This window comes from Magnolia sinica, chromosome 12 (assembly GCF_029962835.1).
Source record: "Magnolia sinica isolate HGM2019 chromosome 12, MsV1, whole genome shotgun sequence".
NCBI lineage: Eukaryota > Viridiplantae > Streptophyta > Magnoliopsida > Magnoliales > Magnoliaceae > Magnolia > Magnolia sinica.
Genome location: NC_080584.1, coordinates 1,526,159 through 1,553,921, shown reverse-complemented (window position 1 = coordinate 1,553,921; position 27,763 = coordinate 1,526,159). Strand labels below are relative to the sequence as shown.

At 40.8% G+C, this 27,763-nt stretch overlaps 1 protein-coding gene across 5 annotated transcripts; it reads right to left on the bottom strand.

Annotated features, from left to right (window-relative positions):
- Positions 1–8,927: 8,927 nt before the first annotated feature.
- On the bottom strand, positions 8,928–26,211 carry LOC131220752 (mediator of RNA polymerase II transcription subunit 19a). 5 transcript variants are annotated; one of them, XM_058215574.1, is made up of 8 exons: positions 26,058–26,211; positions 14,009–14,073; positions 12,185–12,474; positions 11,499–11,732; positions 11,066–11,125; positions 10,806–10,955; positions 9,300–9,460; positions 8,928–9,203 (listed from the first exon to the last, which is right to left on the bottom strand). In XM_058215574.1, exons 2-6 carry the CDS (start codon positions 14,037–14,039, stop codon positions 10,905–10,907), a joined length of 666 nt encoding a protein of 221 aa, XP_058071557.1. In that variant the 5' UTR covers positions 14,040–14,073; positions 26,058–26,211; the 3' UTR covers positions 8,928–9,203; positions 9,300–9,460; positions 10,806–10,904. The 5 variants fall into 5 exon arrangements, with proteins under 5 accessions (XP_058071557.1, XP_058071556.1, XP_058071559.1 ...); XM_058215573.1 differs by having other exon boundaries at positions 8,928–9,460; XM_058215576.1 differs by lacking the exons at positions 8,928–9,203; positions 9,300–9,460 and having other exon boundaries at positions 10,815–10,955; positions 11,066–11,156.
- Positions 26,212–27,763: the final 1,552 nt, after the last annotated feature.

Sequence of the window (27,763 nt, the reverse complement as noted above, 5' to 3'; positions counted from 1 at the left end):
CACTAAAAAAAGTGGTGGTTTTTTTTTTAACACACACACCCCCACACACTCACACTGTAGTGGGATTTCACCACCCATGGATACTCAAACCCTTGATCGGGTGTTGAAACTCCTGAGAGAGTCTACCACTGTAGCAAGAGTACTAAGGATCCAAAATTAGATTGTGGTGGTTGAATGCTTACTATCCTATGTTTAACCAGAGTTATATGGGGCCGATAAAGATGCATGTGGAACCATAAAGCCCCTGGTATAGAGATATCTGTGTGCCCCAAGTCATCATTAACCAACTCCTCGTCTTTATTTATTTATGTGTTAAAATTCGCATACAATGGCTATTCGTCATTTTTCCTTATTACGTGTGGGACAAACAATGATTATAAAATATTATATATGAAGATGCATAAAATAATAAATACAATAAAGACAAAGTTACCTATCTTGTTATATATAATTTTTATTTAAAAATTACTTTTTTTACTAACGTGCGCACGATCCAATACACTCTTTAAGGTTGGTGAAACCTATTAGTTTCCTTAGCCCAAAAATAAGGGCTGTGGCTTCTTTGGATTGAGGTGGGTGGATCCCGATCTTGATTTATATCCCTTACATCAAGTTCGTCCATCCATTTGGACAGTTTATTTTTGAGCATGCTGTTAAAAAATGAAGTGGATCCAAATATTCAGTGTATCACATTATCAGAAACAGTGGAGATTGTCCATTAAAAACTTCTTCCACCCACAAATTTTTTTGATCAAGTTGATATTTGTATGGTCCCTTCATCCATATCATTTTTACCTCATAAACAGAGTTGGATGGAAAATACAGATTCCTAGAAGTTTTTTACGGTGGGTATTCAATCACCATTGTTTCCTATGATGTGGTCCACCGAAGAATGAGATCTGCTTCATTTTTGTAATTTTTCTTAAAATGAGCTATCAAAACAGATGGACGGAATGGATGTAAGGTACATACATCACAGTGGGCCCCATTCAGGGATCCACCCACCTCGGTGGATCCTGGGATCCAAAGCCACGCCCAAAAACAAGGGAGATCATGTTATCACATGGACAGAGAATCTGAATAAAATAAATGAACGGATGAAAGGAATCCACGAGGACAAAGAATCTGTACGAAATAAATTAACGGGTGAAACGAATCAACGACGAAATTCAATATAAATATCGCCCTCCAGGTAAGAGGAACCACCCATTTCTATCCAGAAGCCATCTCTATAGTGGGGACCACCTGATGAGTGTTTGGACCTGGCCCACTTGTTGTAAATTGGCACGTGTGAGCCCATGTGAAAAAATGTCCATCCATGCATGCGAGTGCACTTGCACGATTTTATTTCTCCATGCAAAATGAGCGGGAATCGTGACGAGCATATTCAATTACAGTTTGGCTAGTGACCCCAACAACGGGCAGCCAGCTGCTGTCAAAGTTCTGTGGGGCCCACCATGATGCATGTGTTTTATCCACGCCGTTGATCCATTTTTTCAGCTCATTTTAAGTCATTACCCAAAAATAAGGAAAATGCAAATCTTAGGTGGACCACACAACAGGAAATAGTGGAGATTGAACGGTCACCATTGAAAACCTTTTGGGTGGGCCACTGAAGTTTTGGTGACCTTGTCAATGGCATTGAAGGTGGCAAATAAACATTACAGTGAGCCTTAAGGAGTTTTTAATAGTAGATGTTCAAACAATATTGTTTTCCTGTGTTGTGGTCCACTTGAAATTTGGATGTGCCTCATTTTTGGGCTCGTATCCTAAAATGAGTGGGAAAAAAAGATGAATGGCATGGATAAAACACATACATCATGATGAGGTCCACAGAACTTTAACACTACTAGTTGGCTGGTGTTGGATGCGGCCCTAGCCGTGGCTCTTGATATATGTTTTGTATATCCACACCGTCCAATCATTTTTTCCGGCTCGTTTTTGGCTGGCCACCAGCCGCATTATCCAAATATCAGGTGGACCATAATATAGGAAACGATAGTGATTGAATGCCCACCATTAAGAACTTAGGCTCCTAATGTTTATTTACCATCCAACCTGTTGATAAGATCACACAGACCTAGATGTTGGGAAAAAATCTCAGCTTAATCCAAAACTTTTGTGGCCCACAATAAGTTTTTAATGGTCAATCACCACTGTTTCCTTGGATCTACTTCATTCTTTTTTGGAATCATGCCCTGAAACGAGGTAGCAAAACGGATGAACAGCATGGATATACAGTACATACATCAAGGTGGGTTCCACGGTCAGGCCCACAACTAATCCGATCCCAAAACTAGGGAGAGAGTGTGACCGTTCGTAAACATGCGATCTGAGATTCTACTCGTAGCATGCATGTAACTTAAATAAAAAGTCCAAATGGTCCTAATTAATTATTTGAGTCAATGACCCACAATTACAGACGTCCTATAATGGCCATTGGTGAGATCTGATCGAATAATGGATGGTTCAACTAACTCCGGCTTCTTCACGTGAATTCCCATGATGCGCGGGTATCAAATAATTCTCCAATATATATATATATATATATATAGAGAGAGAGAGAGAGAGAGAGAGGTGGGCATGTTGGACCCGATCCGGTGGGTCCGAGCCGATCCGACCCGACTCGGTATCGTTCCGAATAGAACCGACGGCCTAGATCAGCCTGATCGAGTCTGTAAATATATATCCGATCTTTTTTCGGGTCGGGTTTGGATAGTAGTGTATCCGGACAGAACCGATCCGAAAATCCAGACCGAAATGGTCCGAACTGACTCGACCCAACTCGACTCGGGATGTAAACATCTCTTTATTTTCACAAAATTCTCTTTCGTCTGTTAAGATTTACCGCCCACGCATATTTTCAAAAAATAAAAGTTTTACCGCCTCGCCTTTTCATTCGGCGCCAAAAAACCTAACTCTCTCTTAATATCTGTTTATTTGTTTATATATACGTTTCTCCCTTTCTGTTGAAGAAGAAGGCTTGCTGGATGTCTTCTGGTAGATTAAATCCCTCATTTTCTGCCGTTGGGTTCAGAAGCTTCATGTGATTTATTGTTGGAGGGAGGTATATATATTGAGAAATGGTGTATAGCTGTGTACGGATGAGAGAGTCGTAGCAGCGTTGATTGAAGAAGGGAAGCGGATAGTGTACTGCATAACTCAGTACCCGTAGTGTAGTAAATTCTGTGGGGTCCATTGTGATTTATGTATTTTATCCACACCACTCATCTATTTTACCGGATAATTTTAAGGCTTGAGCAAAACAATGAAGTATATATAAACCTCAAATGGACCACACCACAGGAAACAGTTTGAATTGAATATATACCGTTGAAAATTTCTTGGTGGCCACGGAAGTGTTGGATCAATCTTGTATTTGTTTTTTCCCCTTCATCCGTGTCTGTGTGATTGTATGAACAGGTTTGACGAGAAATAAACATCATTGTGGGCCTTAAAAAGGTTTCAACGGTGGAAATCATTATTCCAACCTTTTCCTTTGGTATGGTCCATTTGATCTTTGGGTATGATTAAATTTTGGTCTCAACCGTTAAAATAAGATGGAAAAACGGATGGACTGCGTGGATAGATCATATACATTCACAGTGAGCCCAACAGAGTTTACTCAGTACGCAATCCGTAACGTTGAAGGATGGTTGGCAGAAGCAGGTGAGGCTCTTGTCTTGTCAGTCAGAGCCAAACTGACGGAAGCGGATTGGGTGGTGTACGAAGCAGATTAGCTGGTGCAACGTCAGTGAGATTTGTGGGTCTGATCACGAGGTATGTGTTATATCCAAACCGTCCATCCATTTGCCAATATCTTATTAAGGCTTGAGGAAAAAAAGAAAGACAGATCTAATATTAAGTGGACCACACTACGAACGGCAGTGGGGATTGAACGTCCACCATTGAAACTCTTTTTGGGCTCACAGAAGTTTTGGATCAATATGAAATTTGTTTTTCCTCTTCATTCAGGTCTTTGCGACCTTATGAAGAGATTGAATGGAACAGTTTGGATGAAAAAGAAACATTACGTGGATCTATAAATTGTTTAATGGTGAAAATCATTATCTCCGTTGCTATGTAATGGTGTGGTCCAGATGATCTTTGGACATAATTCTGTTTTTGGATAATACTCTAAAATGATCTCTAAAAATAGATGAACGATGTAGATATAAAAAATACATCACTGTGGGGCCCATAAAACTTTGATCTCCTTTGAACGTTCGTACAACTCGGAGCTCGAAGAGCGTCAGTGCTCATCTTCGAACGACACGTACCTAGAGTAGGTAGGTATAGTTGGGGTTAGCTATATAGCCTATATTAGGCAGTAGTTCTTGATTGCGCACTGCGTTACTAAGCTCTCATCGTACTGAGTAAACTCAGTTGGGCCCACTGCGAATGCATGTAGTTCATCCACGCCATCCATTCATTTTGCCAGATCATTTTATGGGTTCAACCCAAAATTGATGCATATACAAAACTTACGTGGACTATACCACTGAAAAAGGTGGAAGTATTGATTTCAACTGTTAAAAATTTTCTAAGGCCCTCAATGATATTTATTTGTCATCCAACCTGTTCATAAGATCAGAAAGACATGGATGAAGGGAAAACACAAATATCAGCTTGATCTAAACCCTCTGTTGTCACCAAGAATTTTTCAACGGTAGATGTTCAAATCACACTATTTCCGGTGGTGTGGTCCATCTGAGGTTTGGATATACTCCATTTTTGGGATAATGCCCTAAAATTATGTTTCGAAAGAGATGGACGGAGTGGATAAAATGCATGAATGCCACTAGGGACCACGGAGTTTACTCAGTACGCTTACTGTACTGAGTTACTCAGTATCCAATCTGCTACCCTTCGTACGAAGCTTCTTCGAGAAGCTGATTTCGCGGTGAGATATTTTATCCATCGCATAAACTATGTTGGGCCATCTTAATTTATTTATTTTTTATCCACACCGTCCATCAGTTTTTTCAAATCATTTGAGGGATTGATGCTAAATTTTAAGTATTTCTAATAATCAAGTAGATCTCATCATAAGAAACAGTGAGAATAATGATTTCCACACCGTTGGCAAAAATGGACGGTCCGAACCTTGCCCAACCCGATCCGACTAGGTTTTCCTGACCGAGTCGAACTCGGATCGGTCCAGGTCAGCGGGGTTTAGGATCGGATTGGGTCAGAGGACCTAGACTGAGTCTCGGATCTGACTGAGTTCGGGTCAAGCCATGCAGAATTCGAACCTGGTCGAGTTGGGCCCAATCCGATTCGACTCGGTCCGATGCCCAGCTCTATATATATATATATATATATATATATATATTGGGCCCGCTGTGATGCGTGTCAAAGATCAACACCGTTCATTTGATGGTTCCCTTTAAATCATGGGATATCCCAAAAATCAGCCGTATACAGAACTCAGGTGGGCCATAGCATTTAAAATCAGTGAATACATGCATAAAACATATAAAAGCACTTGGTGGGGCCCACCTGAAATTTGGATGCATCTGAAACTTGGTCTGACACCTCATCCAAGTGGGACACACATAACGGATGGGCTTGATTTGTGAACCACATCTCAATGTGCCCAACAAATGATTATGAATGTTTTAATGGAGGGTAACCCCTCTCAACTTTTGTATGTGGTGTGGCCCACACAAGTAATGGATTGACTTTATTTTTAAGCCCTAGGCCCACCATGGAATGGTGCATCTGACTGATGGGGTAGATGTTCGACACGCATCACGGTGGGACCACACAACTCGACCTCATTGGAAGTTCCCATGAGCTCGACCATATATATGTGTGTGTGTGTGTGTGTGCGCGTGTGTGTGTGTGTGTGTGTGTGTGTGTGTGTGTTTCATCCACTCCGCCCATCCATTTCTCCAGCTTATTTTAGGGCATCAGCCCAAAATTAAAGAATACCCAAAGCTCAAGTGGACCACACCACAAGAACCAGTGGGAATTGAATGCCTACCATTGAAAACTTCTTTTGGGCCACATAAGTTTTGGATCAAGCTGATAGGTACGTGAATTGCACATCAAGTTGGTTTTGCCTACTTCGGATCCACCATGCGTAGCCACTTACTGGGGCCCAAATCCTAAGATGGTTCGTTGATTTTAACCGTCCATGTTCTCTTAACTACCATAATTAAAACATCTTCCTATAATCATACATTAATGAAGATCATCACCTAGGATCTTAGAATTATTCTAGTCCCATTAGGGTTGTCAATGGCCCAGGTTGGGATTGCACCAAAGTGGGTCCAAGCCCAGCCAATTTTAACCGTCCATGTTCTCTTAACTACCATAATTATTCTAGAATTATTCTAGTCCCATTTGTAGAATTCAAGCCTAAGCCCAGCATTGGCCCAGATGGGCTAAAATGTATAAACCCAAGTCTAGCCTTGTAAGTAAAGAAATAGCCTAGTCCTAGCCCAAGCTCAAACTTATTTATCATGAATTGGAATAGTCATATGAGATAATATTAATTACTATTGAAATTAGAATAATTATTTTAAAAATTATTAATAAATTGTCTAATATAAATTAGTTATTAAATATTTTAAATGATATACTGAGAGAGAGAGATTGTCTAATATAAATTAGTTATTAAATATTTTAAATGATATACTGAGAGAGAGAGAGAAAGAGAGAGAGAGAGAGAGAGATCCGTTGACCCTCCTTGGAAACAATAAAGGGCCAGAAAGGGTGAAGTTGAGGTAGGCTGAGACACCTTAATAGTTAATACACAACCCTTACCTGACCCACTTAGTAAATGGGCTTCACTTTTAGGCTTCAACTTGGCTCTCGGGCCACATATGCCAACCCAAGTTATTAAATATTTTAAATAATATACTGGAAAAAAAAAAAAAAAAAAGGAGGAGGTAGATCTATGGACCCTTTTCGAAAACAATAAAGGGCCCGCCTGGGATGAATTTGAGATAGGCTGACACGCCTTTATACACAACCCCAGTCTGACCCACTTAGTAAATGGGCTTTACCCTTAGGCTTCAACAGTAGCCTTCGGGCCACATATGCCAACCCGAGTTATTAAATATTTTAAATAATATAGTGAGAAAAAGAAAAGAGAGAGATCTGTTGACCCTCCTTGGAAACAATAAAGGACCAGCTAGGGTGAAGTTGAGGTAGGCTGACATGCCTTTATACACAACCCCAGCATGACTCACTTAGTAAATGAGCTTCACTTTTAGGCTTCAACCCTGCCCTCGGGCCACATATGCTAACCCGAGTTATTAAATATTTTAAATAATATATTGGAAAAAGAAAAAAAAAAAACAAAAAGAGAGAGATAGATCTGTTGACCCTCTTCGGAAACAATAAAGGGCCCGCCTGGGATGAATTTGAAGTAGGCTGACACACCTTTATACACAACCCCAGCCTGAAACGCTTAGTAAATGGGCTGGGCTTCAACCCGGCCATCGGGCCACATATGCCAACCCTAGTCCAGCATGAAGCAGGCCAAGCCGGAGAACCCAATGGGCTAACCGGGCCCATTGACAGCTCTAAGTGCCATTGAAAATTTTCTTCTTATGATATACTCCCAACAGGTGACCAACTTCCGACAACTGAGCAAGTGTCAATATTCATAGTACCAAAAATACATGTAACATAGAGTCAGGTTCAGGTTGCCCGAGGCCTCGGCCCAAGCCCACCTCGATCACATCCCAACTCAACCAGACCCAACCCAAATTTAGGCTGGGCAAGTTGGGATCATGTTGGCTAAAAACCCAATTTTAAATTATCACGTTTTATCACAAACATATTTATCGTACCAAACATTTTAATTTTAATTTTTTTCTTAATTTATAATAATTATTTTCATTTTTAGGCGAGATTTTCCCAATAGAGTGGCTGTGCCTAGGTTGATCGTTTTAAAAGTTGTCATTGTCAGGTCCGTGCAGACTCGGAGCCTAGTGGACACAAGTATTCGAGTTGGGTCTTTGGGCCTTGGTTTGAAGTCAGGTTTCAGGTCAAATAAGGGTGCATTTATATGGCCGGGACAACTTGATGAATGGATTAAAATTGCAAATGCATGTACACCTTTGAAACATGCGTGGTGCGTAAATGAGCTCTCCTACCGTTGTAGCTTAGCAAAACCTCATATTCCATTGCTAGATTATGCAACTACACATCATATCTGACCCAATTTTTAGCTGGATCCACAATGGTGGTGCACCCACACCCACCTTGATTCCTAAATGGTTCCAAAGTTTGAACCCCAACCTACAAAATTCAAGTTGGGTCCATCAGGAATCTGTTAACAGCTCTAATCTAGACATGCTGCTTCAATATTGTATGTAATGCTCACTCAAAGCATGCCCACATAAATATTAGTTCTGACGTTGAATCCTTTCTCATAACACAAAAGCATGAGCTCAAATCACACTTTCAATTTAGGAATTTGAACGTAATGAAACAGAGACCATACTGAAATCAAATTCAAATGAAGAGAAACCACTTCCAATGCATAAGTTCGACCTGAGAAATGGGAATGCAGTGATCTTTTTCTTCTTCTTTTTTCATTTTTAAACAAGTGGGGTTAGACACCCAAATCATCTGATACACCCTTCTCTATAATAGCTCAGAGCTGCAAAAATTCACACACAAGAAACCTTCTCCATGACTGGGCTTTATCCAATACACCATTTTCCCCTCTGAAGAGGCTACAAAATTTTCTTTTTTTTCTGTAGATGATTCTCATGCATTTACAAAATCATTTTCACATGAAAGGAAAGCACTTCGGATCTCACATGATTTGGATGCTTAAGACACCCAACTCATCTAATACACCATTTCCTTCCCTGTATAGCTCAAAGCAGCGAATCCAAATTCACATTTAAAAAGAAAAGAAAAGAAAAAGAAAGAAAGAAAGAAAAAGGAGGGGGCTAGGCTTGGACCTGAGAAGTGGGAGCGTGCCATGATAATTTACAAGTGCTTTTGACACCCAACTCATCTAATACAGCCCTTGTTTTCCCTATTACACTATAAAACCCAAAAGCTACAAAAGTCAATCCGCCATGAATGAATCATTTCTAAAAGACCCGAAAGAGGGATGCTTAGACACCCGACTCGTCTAATACACCGTTCTTCCCACTATCTATATTATCTCAAAAGCTGAGATTGAAATTCAATCACTTTTTTGGTGGTGGGTGGGGGCGGCTTTGGACCTGAAAAAAAGGGAAATGTTATGATAATGTACAGAAAGAGTGTGCTTAGACACTGACAATATCCCATGAAAAATGAGAAAGTTAGCTGTGCATTACTGCCAGTTCTGTAAAACCCTTATTGTAATACAAAAGACTGCCACTTTCACCAATCCGTAAAACTGTTAGCGTAATGATACACCCCCCGACTGCAATTTCATCCTCCTTGGGTTTTTTTCTTCCCACCTGTTGTTCCATAGGCCTCTCCACTCGCGAATAACCTGCACCATAACACAACAGAAGAAAAAATATATAATACATATCAGGGATGGATGAAGAACAACACGATTAAGCACATGCATGAAGGTTTTGATCATTGAGAACATTGTCTTGCTAGCCCCACAAACAGAGGTGCATGCCAACATGGCATGTATACGTTGTACAAGCCACCAACCTGCGTATCAGGTGAGACCCAGCATTTAGATCTTTTTCTTTTTTCTTTTTTTTTTACACACGCACACACACCCCACACACTCACGCTAGTGGAATTTCACCACTTATGGATACTCGAACCCTTGACCGGGTGTTGAAACTCCTGAGAGTCTACCACCCGAGCAAGAGTAAGGATCCGCATTTAGATCATTTGCCCCAAAACTCAGGTGGTTTACTATAAGGTAGTCGACATGTGTGAAAAAACCAAAAAGTCCAAATAAACTTGCAAGTTTTTCTAGGCCATTCACTGTTTCCATACGTAAAAAAAGTGGGATGCTGTATTTCCAGGATTGAATTTTCAGATTCGAATGAACCTCGTAATCATAAGTAGGTTTATTAGTTGTGGGTCTAGGAAAAGAAAATTTGGAATAGGTTTTGATAGGATCCCCCTTAAAAATCGGACATGAAAGTTTCCTCTCTGACAGCCTGATTTTTAGCTGGACCATCTACACGCCAGGTATCGCCACATACACAGCATGGAAGTCCTATACAACCCAGGTTGAAACATGTCTACACATAGAGGTGCGTGTGTGTAGAGCTATAGCAGATCTCTGAGAATATTTGTTTTTATCATTTAAAAAAATGTCCATTGAAACAAGATGGGTCAAGTGGATCCCACCATGTGTTATCCTGATTCCTGTGAATATGATACCTATGCATACATGGTAAATGTGAATAGTGATACCGATAAGACAATTCCAACAAGATGAGTGGGGCTTGCAAATGAATGGCTATAGTAGATAAAGCTGTCATTGTTTTTAATAAACATACATATGCAGCCCACCGGTTGGAGTGGGGCCTGCAAATGAATGGCTATGGTAGATAAAGCTGTTGTTGTTTTTTAATGAACATGCATTTGCAGCCCACCAGTTGGATGGTTAGGATCAGAAAATCAAAACGAATTCTTCGTGATGAGCAATACAAACTGGAGCTCACCACATGGATGGTCCAGATCAATGAATCACTCATGCAAGTATTCAACAAGGAGCTAATGAGTTGAATCAGAGCATTTCCAATATGTGCATGCGCACGTGTAGAGCAACAGGAGTCCCTTCACAAGTTCGATAAAGATTAAAAGAAATGCATATATACAAGCAGCATGGAGATGAAATAGGCAGGTATGGGAGAACATACCTCGAGAATGTTGAGACCAAAACCAGAAAATCCATTCCTCCAATCATCAAATGCACAAAAAAATATGAGATACTAAAATTCAAGAGACCATTGCAACTATCAGCCAGCAACCTTTATCGCTCCCATTTCATCCACCTTAGAGCTCTTATGCTGAAAATATGCACAGAAAGATCACACAGATCACTAAGCAAAAACAAGAAAGCAAACAGAAAAAAGACCCAAATGGAATAATGTGGCAAGATTATTAGCCGTTCTGTTACCTTACTTTTCTTGTGCTTATGAACATCAGAAAGCTCTTCACTCCCATCATGCTTCCTTTTCTGAAATAAGGAAAACACACAAATCAACCACCTGAAGACTTGGAAGGGATAAGGATTTCAGTAAAGAGAAGCAAGTATCATCTTAGGCTAGAGGACATGCAGCATAATCTTCAGGTGTGCAAATGGGGCCCATGGTTAGGCAGTCCAGAATGTTGACCTGATGGGTGTCAGTGGATGGGCATTGGCCCACAGGCACATTGAAAACCCAACAATATTGGATATCCCTGGTTTGAATCACTTCTTGTTAAGCGTGCGCGCGCGCGCGCACACACACAGGCCCCAAGGCCAAGAAAATACAAAATCTATCAGCTAAGACTCATTTAGTGAGGGTTGAATCACATAGCTCAACTTCAGAAAATGAAAGCATGCACACCTTGTCATGATGCTTCTTTGTGTGATCAGCACCAGCATCGTGGTGCCCGCTCTTGTCCTTCTTCTTCTCCTTATCTTTATCTTTACTCCGATCCTTGTGACGATGTTTGCGCTTCTTGTGCTCCTTGTCCTTGTCCTTGTCCTTATCCCTGTCCTTGTGCTTCTTATGCTTCCTCTCCTTATCTTTGGACTCGCTTTTCACTTTCCCACCAATGGTTGGAACCCCCTTTTCTGCCTGTCATATAACATAACAAATGGGCTGGTACTAGTAATTGGAAAATGAATGCTACTTGCAGCCACACATCTGCAGTCCCAAAAACCAGTTACCCCCATCTGTCTACATGGCATGTCCACAAGATCCGAACTGCTCATCTGTGGGCCCCACTTCAATGTAAAAAATCAGGCCAGCGCTCATTAGGTGGGTGTGCGTGTTGAATCTGGTAGGTTGATCAACCTTTTTCATCTTTCCATTTTTTTAATGTGAATTTACTACCGACCCGACAGACCTGATTTGGGCCAGTGCTATGAAATGCAGTGCCCCCTAATGAACACATTGTATCTCTCACGAATGTGTCATGTTGACAACATGTGGGAAATATGGATTTTGAAGACTGCAGATGTGTGGCTGCAATTAGCATTCCGCATGAGAAAGACCAAGAGAATCCACTGCAACATGAAACCACTTACAGAAGGTAGATCAATGGGGGCTGTCTCTCTCAGCTGGAACGCTTGTCTGAGAGTGTCCAGGTCAAAGGGCTGTATGTGTGCATTTGTCTCTCTCACGTACGAGGTGTTCTGAAAGAGCTGATCCAGTTCCATCCCTTCACCTTTCCTGATTTCAGTGTCTCCCACCACATTGTGAAGATAGTGCGTATCAGAAATCGCCAAAGGTAGTGCTCGCTTGCAAAAGAAATCATGGTGTGCCCACAACTTGTAGTGATTTATAAGATCAACAGCACCAGTAAGCTCCCTTGGCCCTGAAGATTTAACAAATGGGAGGAGAGATCTCAGTCAAACCCATTTTAAAGACATGAAAATATTAACTAATTGAAGCCTCCAATAAAATGAGTATACTTGAAAAAATCACTTGTTAAACCAAGGTTTTAAATCTCACGTAATCAACTCAATTCAATCAATACCGCAGTCAAGTTGGGAGTGTAATTTGCTTTTTTATTATAGGGGGAAAAACTAGAACAGGACCTCGAACTTTTAACACAAGCTTTAAAAGGAAAAAATAAATATAAATAAAAAAATAAACAAAAACATTTTTGTACTCAAAATTTTGTTCAGTGTCTCAAGCACTCGACTAGTTTCTAATCAGCTCAATCTTTGGACCTAAGCAAGTGCCAGTAAAGCTTTCCAGCCTTTAAACCAAATCTTACTAGTGCTGCTCATGATATGTTGCCTTCCCATTGTTGGTCATTCCTTGTGCCTCACACCATATGGTGACCCAGATGTCCATACCAAGTTGGTAAAATGCAGACCCTTTTTTCTAACCAAACAATGTATGGGTGGAGAAGATCTCTGACCCGTGGGATTCTGCCACATGACTATTCACAGAAAGATTTGATTGGTGACAGCCTGGATCACCACATGGCCAGGCACTAGAGATAAGCAACGTTGCAGACCTCTTTTCAACCAAGCAAACCAATAAAAGGGCATGACACAACCTTCGATTGAGACAGATCAGAGAATGATACGATCCAGAAAAATGTTTCTTTTGATTGGCAGAAAATTAATAATATTGATTGACATTTATTGTTCAGATAAGGAAGAGTTTGTTATTGATGAATTCTGAAAATATTACTGCCTGTTAATACCATCAAAGTTTCCAAACCAACAGAGTAATGATATAACTGTTGGGTGAGATTGACACAGCCATGAGCTCTCAAGAACAGTCCAATAGTTTCAGTGATGTTTCCTAGTCTTACTTGCACCACCCTGCTCTCACACCTTACTCTTGGCTCAAGGGGCACATGTGTGAGATCCAAGCCGTTCATCAGGGTGGCCCCAAAACCATGGTATTAAAAAATAGTTACGTGACAGCTGTAATGGTAACAGTGGGGGCTGTTACGCAATACAGGGCTGTCACAGCCATTCTAAAAAAAAATGGCCCATAACAGCCATTATGGTAAGCTGTTAGGTTTCAAGAATAAGATGTGCTGGTGAGCTAAATTTTAAAAATCAGAACAAAAACTACATACAGGAAACCTAAAGCATGGGCAAGAAAAGAAAGGAAGAGAGAAAAGGAAAGGAGAAAATCACATGAGCTGAGCTAACTTTGCTAGAAATCTAATCTGGCTGTGACCATCCAAACATTTGGTGAGTTTAAAAAGGAATGCAGCACCGTTTTAGTTATAACGGAGTAAACCAGATAATGTGCAATGAAATAGACAGACCAAACAAATAAAATCAAATCTAATAAAAAATCTCAAATGTACTTTGCAGAACAAGATATCTATGAAAATTCGCACAAGATTAATGGCCAATAAGCATCCTGTTACATCTTACCTCTTCCAAACTTTTTGCCTTCAGGATCCATCGTACCAAAGTTACAGGAAGGGGCGGGCCTTCATCTGAAATAAGAAAAGAAACAGGTTGACAAAGATCAAACTTCCACTTAATAGAATATATGAATACTTCTGTACATCCCAGGAATCCTCTACAAAAATGGTACAAACAATTTGAGCATATGGAAAGCCCAACACTAACAGTTTACATAGGATGCTACTGAAAGGTTCATACAAAATGACATGGGAAAAAATGTACTCCGAGAATCATTGTGACAAATCTCTTTATCAGCAATTTCTCAGCATGGGAATTTCTCAGGAGATTTTCAGATTTTGACATTTTTCTCACAATATTATTTGGAAAATTCTTGCTCAAAATATAATTAAATTATTTCTTCATCATCATCTAAGCCGCCTTATAATTAGGGTTGGCTACATGAATCCTGTTCTGCCATTCACTCTATCAAGGACCATTACCTTCAGTTAGACCATTGGTCATCAAGTCTTTTCTCACTACCTCCATCCACATCCTTTTAGGCCTTTCCCTTGCCCGTTTAGAGCCTTCAACTTCTACCAACTCACTCCTAACCGGCACAGTTCCTGGTCTCCATGGCACATGACCAAACCATCTAGTCTATTTTCCCTCATCTTAACACCTATTGGTGCTGCTCCTAAGCTCCTCCAATGAATTCATTCTAATTCTATCTTCCCTCATCTTGCCACTCATCCATCTCAACATCCTTATTTCAACTACACTCATCCTATGAACATGTTCCTTAACTGCCCAACATTCTATTCAATAAAGCATGGCTTGTCTTTGTTTTTTGAGAAGTAATGAAATTTTATTAAAGTACCAAAAAGGCAGCAAAGATACAACAATGACCTCAGCCCAACTCAAGAAATAAAAACACACTCATCAATGACTTCTAAACTAGAAGCCCATCCCAAAACCTCTGACTTCACCCTTTTAAAGACCTTCAAAGCCGCTAAATGCTTTGATTTTGAAAGCACTGATTGTTTCTTTCCCCCCAAATAGCACATAAGCAAGCCAACAAAGCTAGCCTCCACAAGACCTTCCCTTTTTTGCCAATACCGCCACCATCCGATGCCAAGAACAAGTTGTCAATGGTTTCCTGGCATCACCCATGACACATTAACGAGGCCGAAAACCTCTCCCACACCAATCCTCTTTTTTTAGGGAGGTTCTCCCACACTAATCTTGCAAAGGTGCAGTGGATAAACAAGTGACATAGTGACTTCACATCTAGCAAACACATGGGACACATTAGGAATGCCCATCGACCTGTTTTTAAGATTGTCAATTGTAAGCACCATGTTCCTTCACAACAACCAAGCACAGACTGCGACTTAGGAGGGCCACCATAGCGCCACACAAAAGGAGTATACACAAACGCCAGCCCATTGATGGTTGGGAAGCGTGGTTGGTCTTATAGCTATCCTATAAATTTTCCCTTTCAGTTTGAGGGGTAAACCTCGATCACATAAGACTTCTGAGGCACATCTCCATTTCTTCCACCAACTTGAATTCTATGGGCAACATCCTTCTCAATCTCTCTACTCATGAAATAGACCCAAGGTATCAAAAGCGGTCATTTTGGGAACTTCTTGGCCAGCGATCTTAACTAATTCTCATTTTCACTTGTTTGGTTAGTAAAATTGCACCCATATACTCTGTTTTAGTTCGACAAATTATAATCCTTTAGATTCTGAAGGACCCCTCCATAAATCTAGTTGTGTTTATGCCCTCCCTTGTCTCATCCATCATAACTACGCCAAGCAAACAACATACACCATGGGATCACTTCCTACAAATGCCTCGTCAAGTAACTTGACCATAACCAATACCAAAAGGTATTGTCACGCCCTGAAATTCGGATACAAAGTATGCACCCTCAGACCTAAGTTACGGTCCATGACTCGTACACCAAGTGTACTTAAACCAACTCATCATACAGTTACTTGGAGGCATCGTTTAATGTATTCTAGTTCTTACCAACATTTAACATCAAACATCCACACAAGCCATACGATCTCACACTTCTCCATCATCACAACCATCACATTCTCAAATCATATCACAAATTTTGAAATTCAACTACGTCCACCCATTTGGGACTTTATTCATTCATAAATAACCAACATCATTCAGCAAAAATGTCTATTAACAACCATCCAAAGCAATGTCTAACTAGGAGTAAGTAAAATAATGAAATTCTAAAATTCATAATCAGCAATTTTTTGTGAGCAATCCATTTATTCAGCCCATCACAGCAGATTCATTCTTAGATAAGTATGGCCATTGATCCTGCGTTTCATCTGCCAATCCGGCCTCATTGCCCAGAATTCTGGTTTCCTGTTTCGTTCGTCTCTGTATGGTTGTCAATCCACAACATTAGCTAGCAAGGCTAGTGAGTCAACCTAGCATGGTTCATACAAAGCACAATATGAGATAAGGCAATCAACAATCAAATATATGTATGCAGAGTATGTATGCTGAGATGTCATGAATCTAGTCAAGTGAGATTCATTCTCAGATAAGTATGGCCGTTGATCCTGCGTTTCATCTGCCAATCCGGCCTCATTGCCCAGAATTTAGGTTTCCTGTTTCTTTCGTCTTTGTATGGTTGTCAATCCACAACGTTAGCTGGCCAGGCTAGTGAGTGAACCTAGCATGGTTCATACAAAGCACAATATGAGACAGGGCAATCAACAATCAAATATATGTATGCATGCATGAGTATGTATGCTGAGATGTCATGAATCTAGTCAAGTGGGATGATCATCCACTTGCTTGGGTCGAATATCCGTCAACCCGTATTTACCCCTGGCAGGCTTCTACCGTAAGTAGGCATAGGCAAGGCCCGCATCTACTCCATGAGTAGGCTTCCTCTAACGAGGGCATCTAGTAACGAATCTACCAAGTAAACCATCCAGGGAGATCCCCCATGAACTCAGGCACAAGGTGTGCATGCAGTCATCTAGAGTGTCTTTAGGAATCAGCGCATGAACGCTATGGATGTATGTAATGCATGCTTAATGTCTATGCATCAACATACTCAGTCGGTATATACATCTCTCGGTACGAGAGGAAACAATGGATTCCTCATCATAAGGCTCACATGTTCATGTATCCAATTCTCATTAATAAACATCAAAGTATGAATCAATACAAGAATCATCTTAGCATGTTATCACAGCAACACAATAATCATGACAATCATAACAATCATAACAAGCATATCATCTATCCTAACCGTACAAGTATGAGACACGTTGGGATTTACTCACCTATTCTTGGTAGAGTCAAATCTGTCGAACAGTTGTACGCTTGGAAATCTAGACTCTAAATCCCTATTAAGATGATTTAACATATAACAATTCAATTAAACTATTTCATCAAGTAGGGTCCACCTTTGATCAAACACAATGACCAATTATTAATCCATTATGAACTTGTTACTCCATTAACTTAGTTTTGAAAATCAAATAGGGAACTGTCGATCAATGTAGTCGATCGATTGAGCCACATTGATGGTCGTCAATCGATCCTCCGATCATCGACCCAAGATCGGAAAAGTTTGAATTTATAAGATAAGTCTCTGGACACTTTTGGATCTCCTTCGATCAATCGAACCGTCTAATTGATCGATCGAGAAAAGTTGAAAATAAAACAATTTGGTCGTTGGACAGATTTCACCATGCTCAATCGGTACCTTCAATTGATCGAGATCACTCGAGGAACCCTCGATCGATCAAACCTAGACTCAGATCATCGAACCATAATATGAATTTCTAACTTAGGTCTGTCTGGACAAGAATCGACTTATTCGATCAATCGAATATTAGTTTCGATTGATCAACCAAAGTCGGTTCGGTTCTAATACACAATCCGATTTATGAAAATCTTAGGGTTTCTTCTCCATCTCTTAGCCTTTTATGGACTCAATCAATTCAAGGGTTTGAGGTCCAAAATCATCCATTGATTTCTCCATCAACAACTGGAAAACAATGGATCGCTCGGATCCGAATTATCAGGGATCTACAATCATTGGTTGAAACTATTTTATTTCATCGTCTATCATTATCCATACCATCCGTATATCGCCGTGGGAAATTCACCTGTCAGATCGCTCCAGGATTCAAGGCCCTAACACGATTCGGCCTTAAGATCCTTCGGTTTGAATTGTCCTGAACGAATACCACTGGATTTCTCAAAGTCGATCCCTTCTATACAAGATCTCGCGCAAAACCATTTTCTTATCTTCAAAACCTCTCCATAGGTCATAACAATGGGCGTAGGGTTGATCCACCTCATTCATTATTTAGATGTAGGGTTTTTAGATGAAAATACATATTAAAAAAAAAAAAAAAAAAAAAAAAAAAAAAAAAAAATAAAAAAGGAAAACGATAGAAAACTTACCGGTGAGGTTTCTCCTTTACAGGCTCTCTCTCTCTCTCTCTCTCTCTCTCTCTCTCTCTCTCTCTCTCTCTGTTGCTCAAGTCTTAGGGTTTTCTGCAGGAATTTCCTGCGGTTCTCCCTTTAAATAGAGAAAGAGCCCTGGATCTGGAAGACTCCACCAAGGTTTCTCCTTCTAACAACATGCTAAGTGTTTGGTTTTTGTTATAAATTATAAAATTAAAATTTTAATTTACTTAATCTGGGCGTAACGGGTATGGGCTCAATATCGACCCTAGAGAAAGCCTATAGTAGTTGTGAGCTCACTTGTCTCCTCACTAGTGGTCCTCACATTTGATACTAGTCCCTCATACATATCATCAATCATGTCAATAGATCTTCTTGAAACTCATTTCTTTCCCAACACCACCATTTTAACTCTCTAGAGACCCCATCATATGCTCTAAGTCAATAACGACCATGTGGACATCCTTCCCCCTCCTTATATTCTCCATTGATTGTATAAGTAGGCAAATTACATCAATGGTAGACCTCTAGGCATGAAACCAAACTATTATTTTATACATTTGTCTCATGCCCTAGTCTTTGCTTAATCACTCTCCCAAAGTTTCTTAGTATGGCTCATAAGTTTAATTCTATGATGGTTAGTGCAATTTGTATCTTTTTTATTCTTAGAAATAGATACCACAGTAGTTTCCTTCCATTCATCCGATACTTTCTTTCAATCTTACAATCTTGTTGAACAACTTTGTCAACCAAAATAACCCAATATCCCTCATACACCTCCAAATAGGGAATTAAGCATTTGGTTATGACAACTTTCAAAAGAATGTTAATGTCCAATCTCACACATGAGAGCCTCTACACGTCTAATTGGTACAAGCGTTGATGATGTTGCACCTCTAAAGGGTCATGTACTAATGAAATTGCTTCAAGATTGTAGAACCTCGAGCTAGCGATAGGAGTGGTGAAAGATGTAGGCATACCACCTTGAGATCTTTTGGAGGGGCACATTGTACTATCCTAAGGGTCCAAATTCAAGGAAGAAGTAGGCTTCAAATAAGACTCTTCATGTAATGCCCTCAAGAGTGAGGGTGTAATTGACCACAAGTAGTATATGCCTCCCTTAGTCATACATGCTGGAGAAACCACATGGCTTTCCTCACTATAAGTTGAAGCCATTTCACATTATCTCACCATGTCACGATAGTGTAAGTCATGTGATCTCCACCTTAGCAAGCCCCTAAATCTTGACAGCTCATTTGCACCACCAATAAAGGGCTGCCATGTTTCCCAAGCCCATTTGGTGCCCCACAAACTTTGGGACTTCCATGCACCATCATTCTTTTTTACAACTTTTGACCACCTGCATTCCTGCTCAAATCACAATCTCCATTAGGTGATTCATGAGCCCTTCCACCATATTCTTGACTTCTCATCGAAGTGAAATTGATCCCGTTGTTGCCTCATGTCGGCACAAAGGTCTCAGCATGTGACATATGAGCCTGTTGGGATATGGAAAGGAAGGGAAACATTGTTCCCATGAAACTCACTTTCCATTGTTTATCAAGTCTTTCCCACTTTCTATCTTCATTGGAAAATAAACAAATTTATTTTCCCACCTTCACCCTAAGAAAGGTATTTTCCCATGATTGAAGGAAAATGGATTGTTCTCAAGGGTTAAGCCCAAATGTCCCACCATCCATCTTCCATCGCCTCACGTGTGCCACGTGTCAAATGAGTCATTGTCCATCTTCGGTTATGCCCCATGTGCCAATGTGACACATGTCCCACCATCCATCTTCTCCAAGGCCCATTGTTTAGAGTATCCTCGATATTACAATATACCTGATATTATCCATATATCCAGCTTAGTGATACCGATAACACTGGTAGTATCAAAAATTCCAAGTATCGACAATATATCGTTGAGTATCGTTGATGTATCGATATCGCCAATATTTTTTACTGTTAAATTCCAAGTGTCACTTGTATTGCCACTGTATTGATGTCACCAATGTATTGCCAATGCTTTCGATTGCATAAATTTCATATGCTGCTTGTATTGCTAGTGTATCGGCTATATTTCGATATTATCATCAATGTATTGATATCACCAAAAATCTATTTATTAAAAACTGTTTGGATGGTTGGATGGATAGATGAGATGGATGTTTGGATGATCATATGGGATGGATGGATGGATGGTTTGGTTGGATCGATGGATAGATGGATGGTTGGATCATCATGCATGTGTATTGTGTTTATATGCTTATTTATGTATGGATGCATAATGTATGAATGCATTTGCAAATTTGTTTGCTTGTTAATTAGTTTAATGAGATTTAAGTAATTGTTGTGTTATTTATTGAACTGATTTCTTATGACAGCACACACTTTTAGGCCCCATTTAATGGAAACTTATTATGCATGCATTCTTTTTGCGATTTTTTTATTCTTAAATATGCAAATCTGTGTATTTTAGCATCTCTTGAAGCTTCACTAAAAAATTCCATCATTTCCCCATATTTTCCCACATTTTTGGAAATCAATGATATTGATAGTGTTTCCATATCCCCGACTAACAAAACTTGGAGCGATATCGATATTTCAAACATTGTCTGTGCCCCACACGTGTAAAGTGTCCCACATGTGCTAATGTGCCACTTGTGACACCATCCATCTTCTTGTGTGCCCCACATGTGCTAATGTGCTACATGTACCACCATTCATCTTCCCTTGTGCCCCACCTGTGCAAAGACTCCACATGTGTCAATTTGCCAAATGTGCCATCGTCCAGCTTAAATTACTCCAAATATGCCACATGTAACAATGGTGTCAATGTGCACAAGTGTTGCCATCTAACTTCAAGTGCCCCTGTGTCAAATGTGCCAATCTGTGTCTTGTGCCACATGCCCACATGTGCCACCATACAACTTCAAGCACATCATGTGCCACAATTCAGCTTCGAGCACCCACACATGCCACGTATGCCACATGTGTCACTATCCATCTTCAAGCATCCCTTATAGGGCTGTCAATGGGCTAGATGGGGGGTTGGTCTCAAGCCCAGATTTTGAACTATTTTGGGCCCGGCTGTCGGGCCAAGCCTAGTCAAAATTGTGCTTTTGGCAAGCCCAAGCCCCCATTAACACCCCTAATCCCATATATACTAATATGGCATATGCTAGTAACTACCTAGATTTTTTTTCTTGAGATTTTTTATTTTTTTTGCCAAACAACAAAATGGAAAATAGATCCTATATTTATAGGAAAATCTTTGCTGAGAAGTAAACAAGGAAATTAATGTTTCCTTTCCCACAATTTCATGGAACTATAGCCATTTCCTTGGCAAAAGCAGGCGTTGTCAATCGACACCTGATGTTGAGAACTCATTCACGCTTCTCTGATTCTCCCTTTCAATAAGATGTGCTTAGCCATAAAAATAAAAAATAAAATACAATCATCATGGATAAGGAAAATATTCTAGACATGTTTTAAACAGCCTACTCAAACATGATTATTATGGCTAGTCTTCAAGCCTTGGCTACATGAGCCAATAACACTCAATGTTGTCAAACAGCATAAGCAATCTCGTGCGACCCAAGGGGCCTTTGCGCCTGTGGTTCCGTGGTAAATATGGAACGAAATCAATTCAACAACCATCAATAACCAATCGGGACCACTAGCCCATGCCAAACTAAAAAATTTTGAAATTGTCTTAATTTTGAGCTAGAAATTTAAAGGAGCTTGCGGGGTGTTGTAGTGATGAAATTTGGGGGGCCTTTGGTAATGGGCTTTTTTTAAAAGGTAGCAAAAGTATATTATAAACACGCATCAAAAGGCAAAGGACTATCCAAAGAGAAGGTGAGAACCATCCCAACTATTTACATGAAGAAAGAATAATTAATTCTCCATCCCTCCCCAAAACCCGAGGCCCATTCAATAACTAGACTTTTGACTTTCAGCACGACCCAACCTGACGAGTGGCTCAAGTTTCTAAAACACCTCCCATTTCTTTCTTCCCAAATAGCTCAAAGCCCCGCCAACAAGCATAAACATCATGGGATTTGGAACTCCTTTTTGAGATTCATACAATGCCAAGACAAAATGAATAGATCAATAGACATCGGATAGGCCCAAAACACTTGAAACGAGGTTAGGATACTATTCCACAAAAAGGATGTTGTCAGGCAGTGCAAAAAGAGGTGATCAATTGATCCCACATTCGCCATGCACATCAAACAAACATTTGGGATAGCCATTCCCCACTTTTGAAGGTTAACAACTATCAAAACTTTGCCCTGACCAACCAACCTGAAGGAGCTCCATAGTGCCAAATAAACTTGGCAGCGACTGCACCACTTGTGTAGTCCTTGAGACCATGGCCTAGAGCATGCTATTGAAGGATCGGACCAAGAATCATCCAGATTTATCTAACTGCCAACACATCTTATCCTTATCACCAAGGGATGGATAGCAAAAATTGATATGATCCAATGGTGATGCAAATCCCCCCAAACGTCGGCGAGGAGTCCACATTATACAATCCCTGAATCGGGAGAAGCACTGACTCACCAACATCTCTTGGTCCGTCGATGAGCTTGCTAGCCACGGGAATCCTGGCTCCAAAGTCTCATCCCCAATCCAAATATCTTTCCAAAAGCGAATGTTCTCACCATTCCCAAGCACAAAACACACTCCATTATCAAAGCTCACATTCACCAAAGCAATCCCTTTCCACAAGTGCAACGCCCTGTACAAGGAAGAGTCTTCTGTAAACCACCCTCCAACATCGAATCCATATTTAGTTACAATTATATCCTTCCAGAACGCCTCTTCTTCCATAACAAACCTCCATAGAGCCTGATTCATTACGCCCAAATATTTAATGCCCACCCCACCTTCCCTATAGGGCTTACAAACTTCATCCCACCTAAGTAAATGGAATTTTCTTTTGTCTTCCTCCACTTCTTGCCACAAAGAGTCTCTCCTTAACCTATCAATCTTCTCCAAGACTGATTGCAGGCAACGGTAAAACGACATAAAAGACACTAGGAGGTTAGATAACACCACTTTAATCATTGTTATACGGCCCCCCAAAGATAAGTATTTACCTCTTCACTTGGCAAGGATTCTTTCCACCCTTTCTATAACCACATCCCATAAATGTTTAGTCGGTTTGCCCACACAATGAAGTAAACCAAGGTATGTAGTTGGGAATTCACCCTCTTTGCAACCAAACACCTCAACTAGAGAAGCAAGCTCCTCCTTAGCCACACGAACCCCAAGCATAACACTCTTCGATACATTCACCTTTAACACTGAGACCACTTCAAAACACGTAATGATCATTCTCAAGTTCTCCACCATTCCAGCATGTGTTGTAAAACAGTAGAGTGTCATCCACGAATTGAAGATGAGACACCAGGGGACTAGACTTGCTAACAGAGAAGCCTTTCAAAAGGCCAATTTGTTACCCACACTCAAAAATTTTGCTCAAAGCCACATCACCTTGTCTCAATCCACGCGAACTAGTAAAAAACTTTGGGCGAGCCATTTACTAGGATCGAGAGCTTGGATGACCTCGTGCATTCATGGATCCACACCTCCCATGTCATCCCACAGCCATTTCTCCCAAACATGTAATCCAAAAAGTCTCGTTGAACATGATTATACGCCTTTTCTAAGTCCAAATTACAAACCACTCCCACTTTCTGCTTGAATCTGGCGTCGATACACTCATGGGCAATGGGTGCACTGTCAAGGATCTGTCTTTCTTCTATAAATGCTCCTTGGTTCTTAGATATGATCCCTTGAAACATTCCTTTGCACGTTGTGGCTAGCACCTTAGCAAGAATCTTATGGATGCTTCGAATCAGACTTACAGAACAATAGACTTTTGACACTAGAAATCTTCAAGATTACAGCAATAAATGAGACCCTTAATTCTTTGGATAATCTTCCCCTGGAGTAGAATTCATTCATAAAATCCAGCACATCCCTTTTAACTGTCTCCCAAAATGTTTGGAAAAAGGCTAAAGGGAACCCATCCGGCCCGAGCACCTTGTCTCCCCCCAAATCATCCACAACTTTCTTGACTTCCTCTTCAGAGAAGGACTTTTCTAGGGAGTCTATGACCTCCTGAGACATCACATTGAAATGTAGGCTATCAAATGAAGGTCTTAACCAACTCTCATCTGACAGCAACTCTTCATAAAATCCAATAATTGCAGACCTTATCCTTTTCCTCGAATCTTTCCCCACCCACCACTACAGTAGAGATTTTGTTGCATCTAGCACGGGCACTTGCAAAACTATGGAAAAACTTTGTATTCATATCCCCCCTATTTGAGCCAAGTGGTTCGGGGCCGTTGTCCCCACTTGATTTCCTCCTTAAGATGATTCGCATAGGCAAGCCCAAGCTTTTCATGAAGGCATTTATCCTCCTCCGACAGCTCAAGAGTCTCCGGCTTTAATGTCCATATCATGAAGCTGACCCAACATAGCTTCTATTTCAATAAGTCTGCTTTGTAGCACTTCTTTTTTCCAATCAACAATTTTCCCTTGAGGCAATGCAGAATAGGGGAAGTTTCTAAGTAGAGGTCTACTCTACCCTCTTTGGGTTCACATTCCCAACATTTACTTCCCTCATTTTGGTGACAACTATAACTAATATTGCCAAATGCTTCTCACATCAATTTCCCAATTCGAAAACTATATGGATGACCATGATATGTTCCAAGTGGGTATGCATCTGCAATAAGAGAATGTGTGTCATCCCACATGATTTTCCCATTCTTGGGCTTAGCATTCGCATTTTCATCTATTATGTAATCTTTAGATCTTTGGACTGAGCTTATGTTACAAGCAAAAAAAAAAATTTGCAGTTTCCATCATCATAGTCGTAATTAGAAAAGTAAAGAACTTCTTCAAAAAATGCATACGAACTCAAAATCCATACAACTTTTACATATCAAACTGCATTATTGAATGCCAGTAGAATCAATCAGCACCTAACGAAAGACGACACCACAAGCCACATGGCAATCATTTGCGAGAACCAGTTCGTTCCTCAGGCGGGTCTCGCTAATGATCCAACCAGAAAATCAAGCCAGTCCGGCTCATCAGACAGACCAAAAGTATATGAAGAATGCGGACCACTGGCCATCTTTTCAACAGTCCATTTCTCTCATACAGACGTGGGGCACCCGATGACTGGACCGGCCTAGATCTTTGGTCAGGACATCTACACCATGAGGCCCGCCCACCGAACGGCCAGGATCTCCAATTTGAGTTCAATGACTCGACACATTTCCACACTTAAAAAAAGAGCAATCAAGCTCCACTCAGATAATTTCTTCAATGAAAAACAAAGAATCCACGAAAACGAAACCCGCAAAATCGATAAACCTCAACGAATTCCAAACCCTAGAAATCAAGATTCTTTACAGAATACAGATAAAAAAGCAAGTCCCGAAGAAACGAAAGGATCCTCAGAAATCGAAACCGTAAGACCGAACCCACCAAAAACCCTAATTAGGGTTTCTTCAAATTACATGCCCGATTCCAAGAATTCATGAAAACTGACAGAAGAGATGAAATTTCCGACCTAAATCTTCGAGTGCGGAAGCTTGCAGGATGGAGAGGAAGCCGCGGCGGCGCACGATAAGCTTCGAATGGGGGATCCCGATAGCCTGCGCAGCTGGATCTCGGGCGCACGTTAAGCAGAGAGAGAGAGAGAGAGAGAGAGAATGCAGCAGGCATTGCGGGTTCGAGCTCCTTTTCTAAGTGCCCATGTGCGTAATCCAAATGACGAGAATGCCCTTGCTCGGAAGCAATATGCAAAGCTACTCGCGAGTCCTTACACTCCTGACACGTGGCAGTTTAGAATGTGTATAAGAGATCCCTGACGTTCATTGAATGGGTCCTACTATTTTTTCTTGTCTTGAAGAACTTCAGATCATATCACTAGCTATATACAAGGATAATCTGAAGCTGTGATCGATCATTTTCAATCGTCCATTTTCTTCATGTGTGTGGTCCATATATCAACATAATACTATATTTTTCTTCCATAGAACTTTTATGGTAGTTTTTCATCTCATGAACGGAACGGATTTCTACTTCATTGCCATGTTGAAGAGATTTACCCGCGATTAGAACTGTCATTTCTCCTGGTGAAAGAACCTTCTGGGCTAAATCGAGACTGCATGAAAAATGTGAGTCCATAGAGACTCGCCCAAGCTCAGATTTTTACGCGGGTCTATGCTGTAGCAAGCACGCACCTCCATTTACCAAGGTTCGCCCTTTCTGCCCCACCAATTGATAATCTGGACCGTCCATTTGAAACGCCACGCCTTAGATAGAATAAATATAAAACCTTGATCATGGAAGTTTACGTTATCCATATATACACCAAGCTTAAAAAAACGACGGTCCAGAAGGTCAGTTTTTAATCTATCTCTAAATGGATGGCATTGATCACTGATCAGTGAGATTTTTCCCATGGGGCCAAAATCCCATAGTATTTCTAGATGAATGGTGTGGATCACCATGTTATGAGGTAGGAGGTGTGAGTAGCTTGAGTGAGCCTGGCTGGCAAAGTCAACTATAGTGTGAGCCCGCTGCAATATAATCACGCAAGCATGGCCCATTGCTGAGGGACCCACATCGTTCGTGACGTGGGCCCCACCTAGGGCTGTCAGTAGAGCTGGGCATCGGACTGAGTCGACTTGGATTAGGTCCAACTGGACTCGGTCCGATCCGGGACCGAGTCAGGGTCACCTGGCTTGATCCGATCCTAACTCATGTTGGCCTTAACCGATCCGAGTCCGACTCGATCAGAAAAATCGAGTCAGATCGGACTTGGCCAAGTTCGAATCGGTTGTGCTCCACAACTTTTGTAACTCTTCTCCAGAGTGCATCCTTCTTCAACCCAAGCCACCGCCAAGAAAATCCACCTCCATGGAGTTAGAAGCCACTTTCTCATGAAATGGGATACAAAATCTATGAAGGGTTTTTTCTTTCAAGTGTACCATAAAGATTCAGGATGATCTCCCCAGGACACCTCCTTGTTGGCAAATGAGTAGTTGATATACGAAAACACTCCAGCTTTACATCTACTCAATCTTATCTTGGTAGGTGGGGATGAGCTGATTGGTACTGCTACTTCACCGCACAAGCTGCCCCATGTGGGATCTGTCAGACCTCGAACAACTATTCCAAACCTGCTGATTGGACCAAGTAGACCCAAGTCATCTTCTTCTCAGATCAGCTGCTACCATTTCCGGCAGTCAGCCTACAAGCTCTTCCTCA

Coding starts and splice junctions, on each gene's coding strand:
- LOC131220752 (XM_058215573.1), bottom strand. CDS start 14,039: ATGGATCCTGAAGGCAAAAAGTTTGGAAGAG. Junction 12,475..14,008: donor AGGCAAAAAGTTTGGAAGAG/GTAAGATGTAAC, acceptor TTAAATCTTCAG/GGCCAAGGGAGCTTACTGGT. Junction 11,733..12,184: donor CCCCCATTGATCTACCTTCT/GTAAGTGGTTTC, acceptor GTTATATGACAG/GCAGAAAAGGGGGTTCCAAC.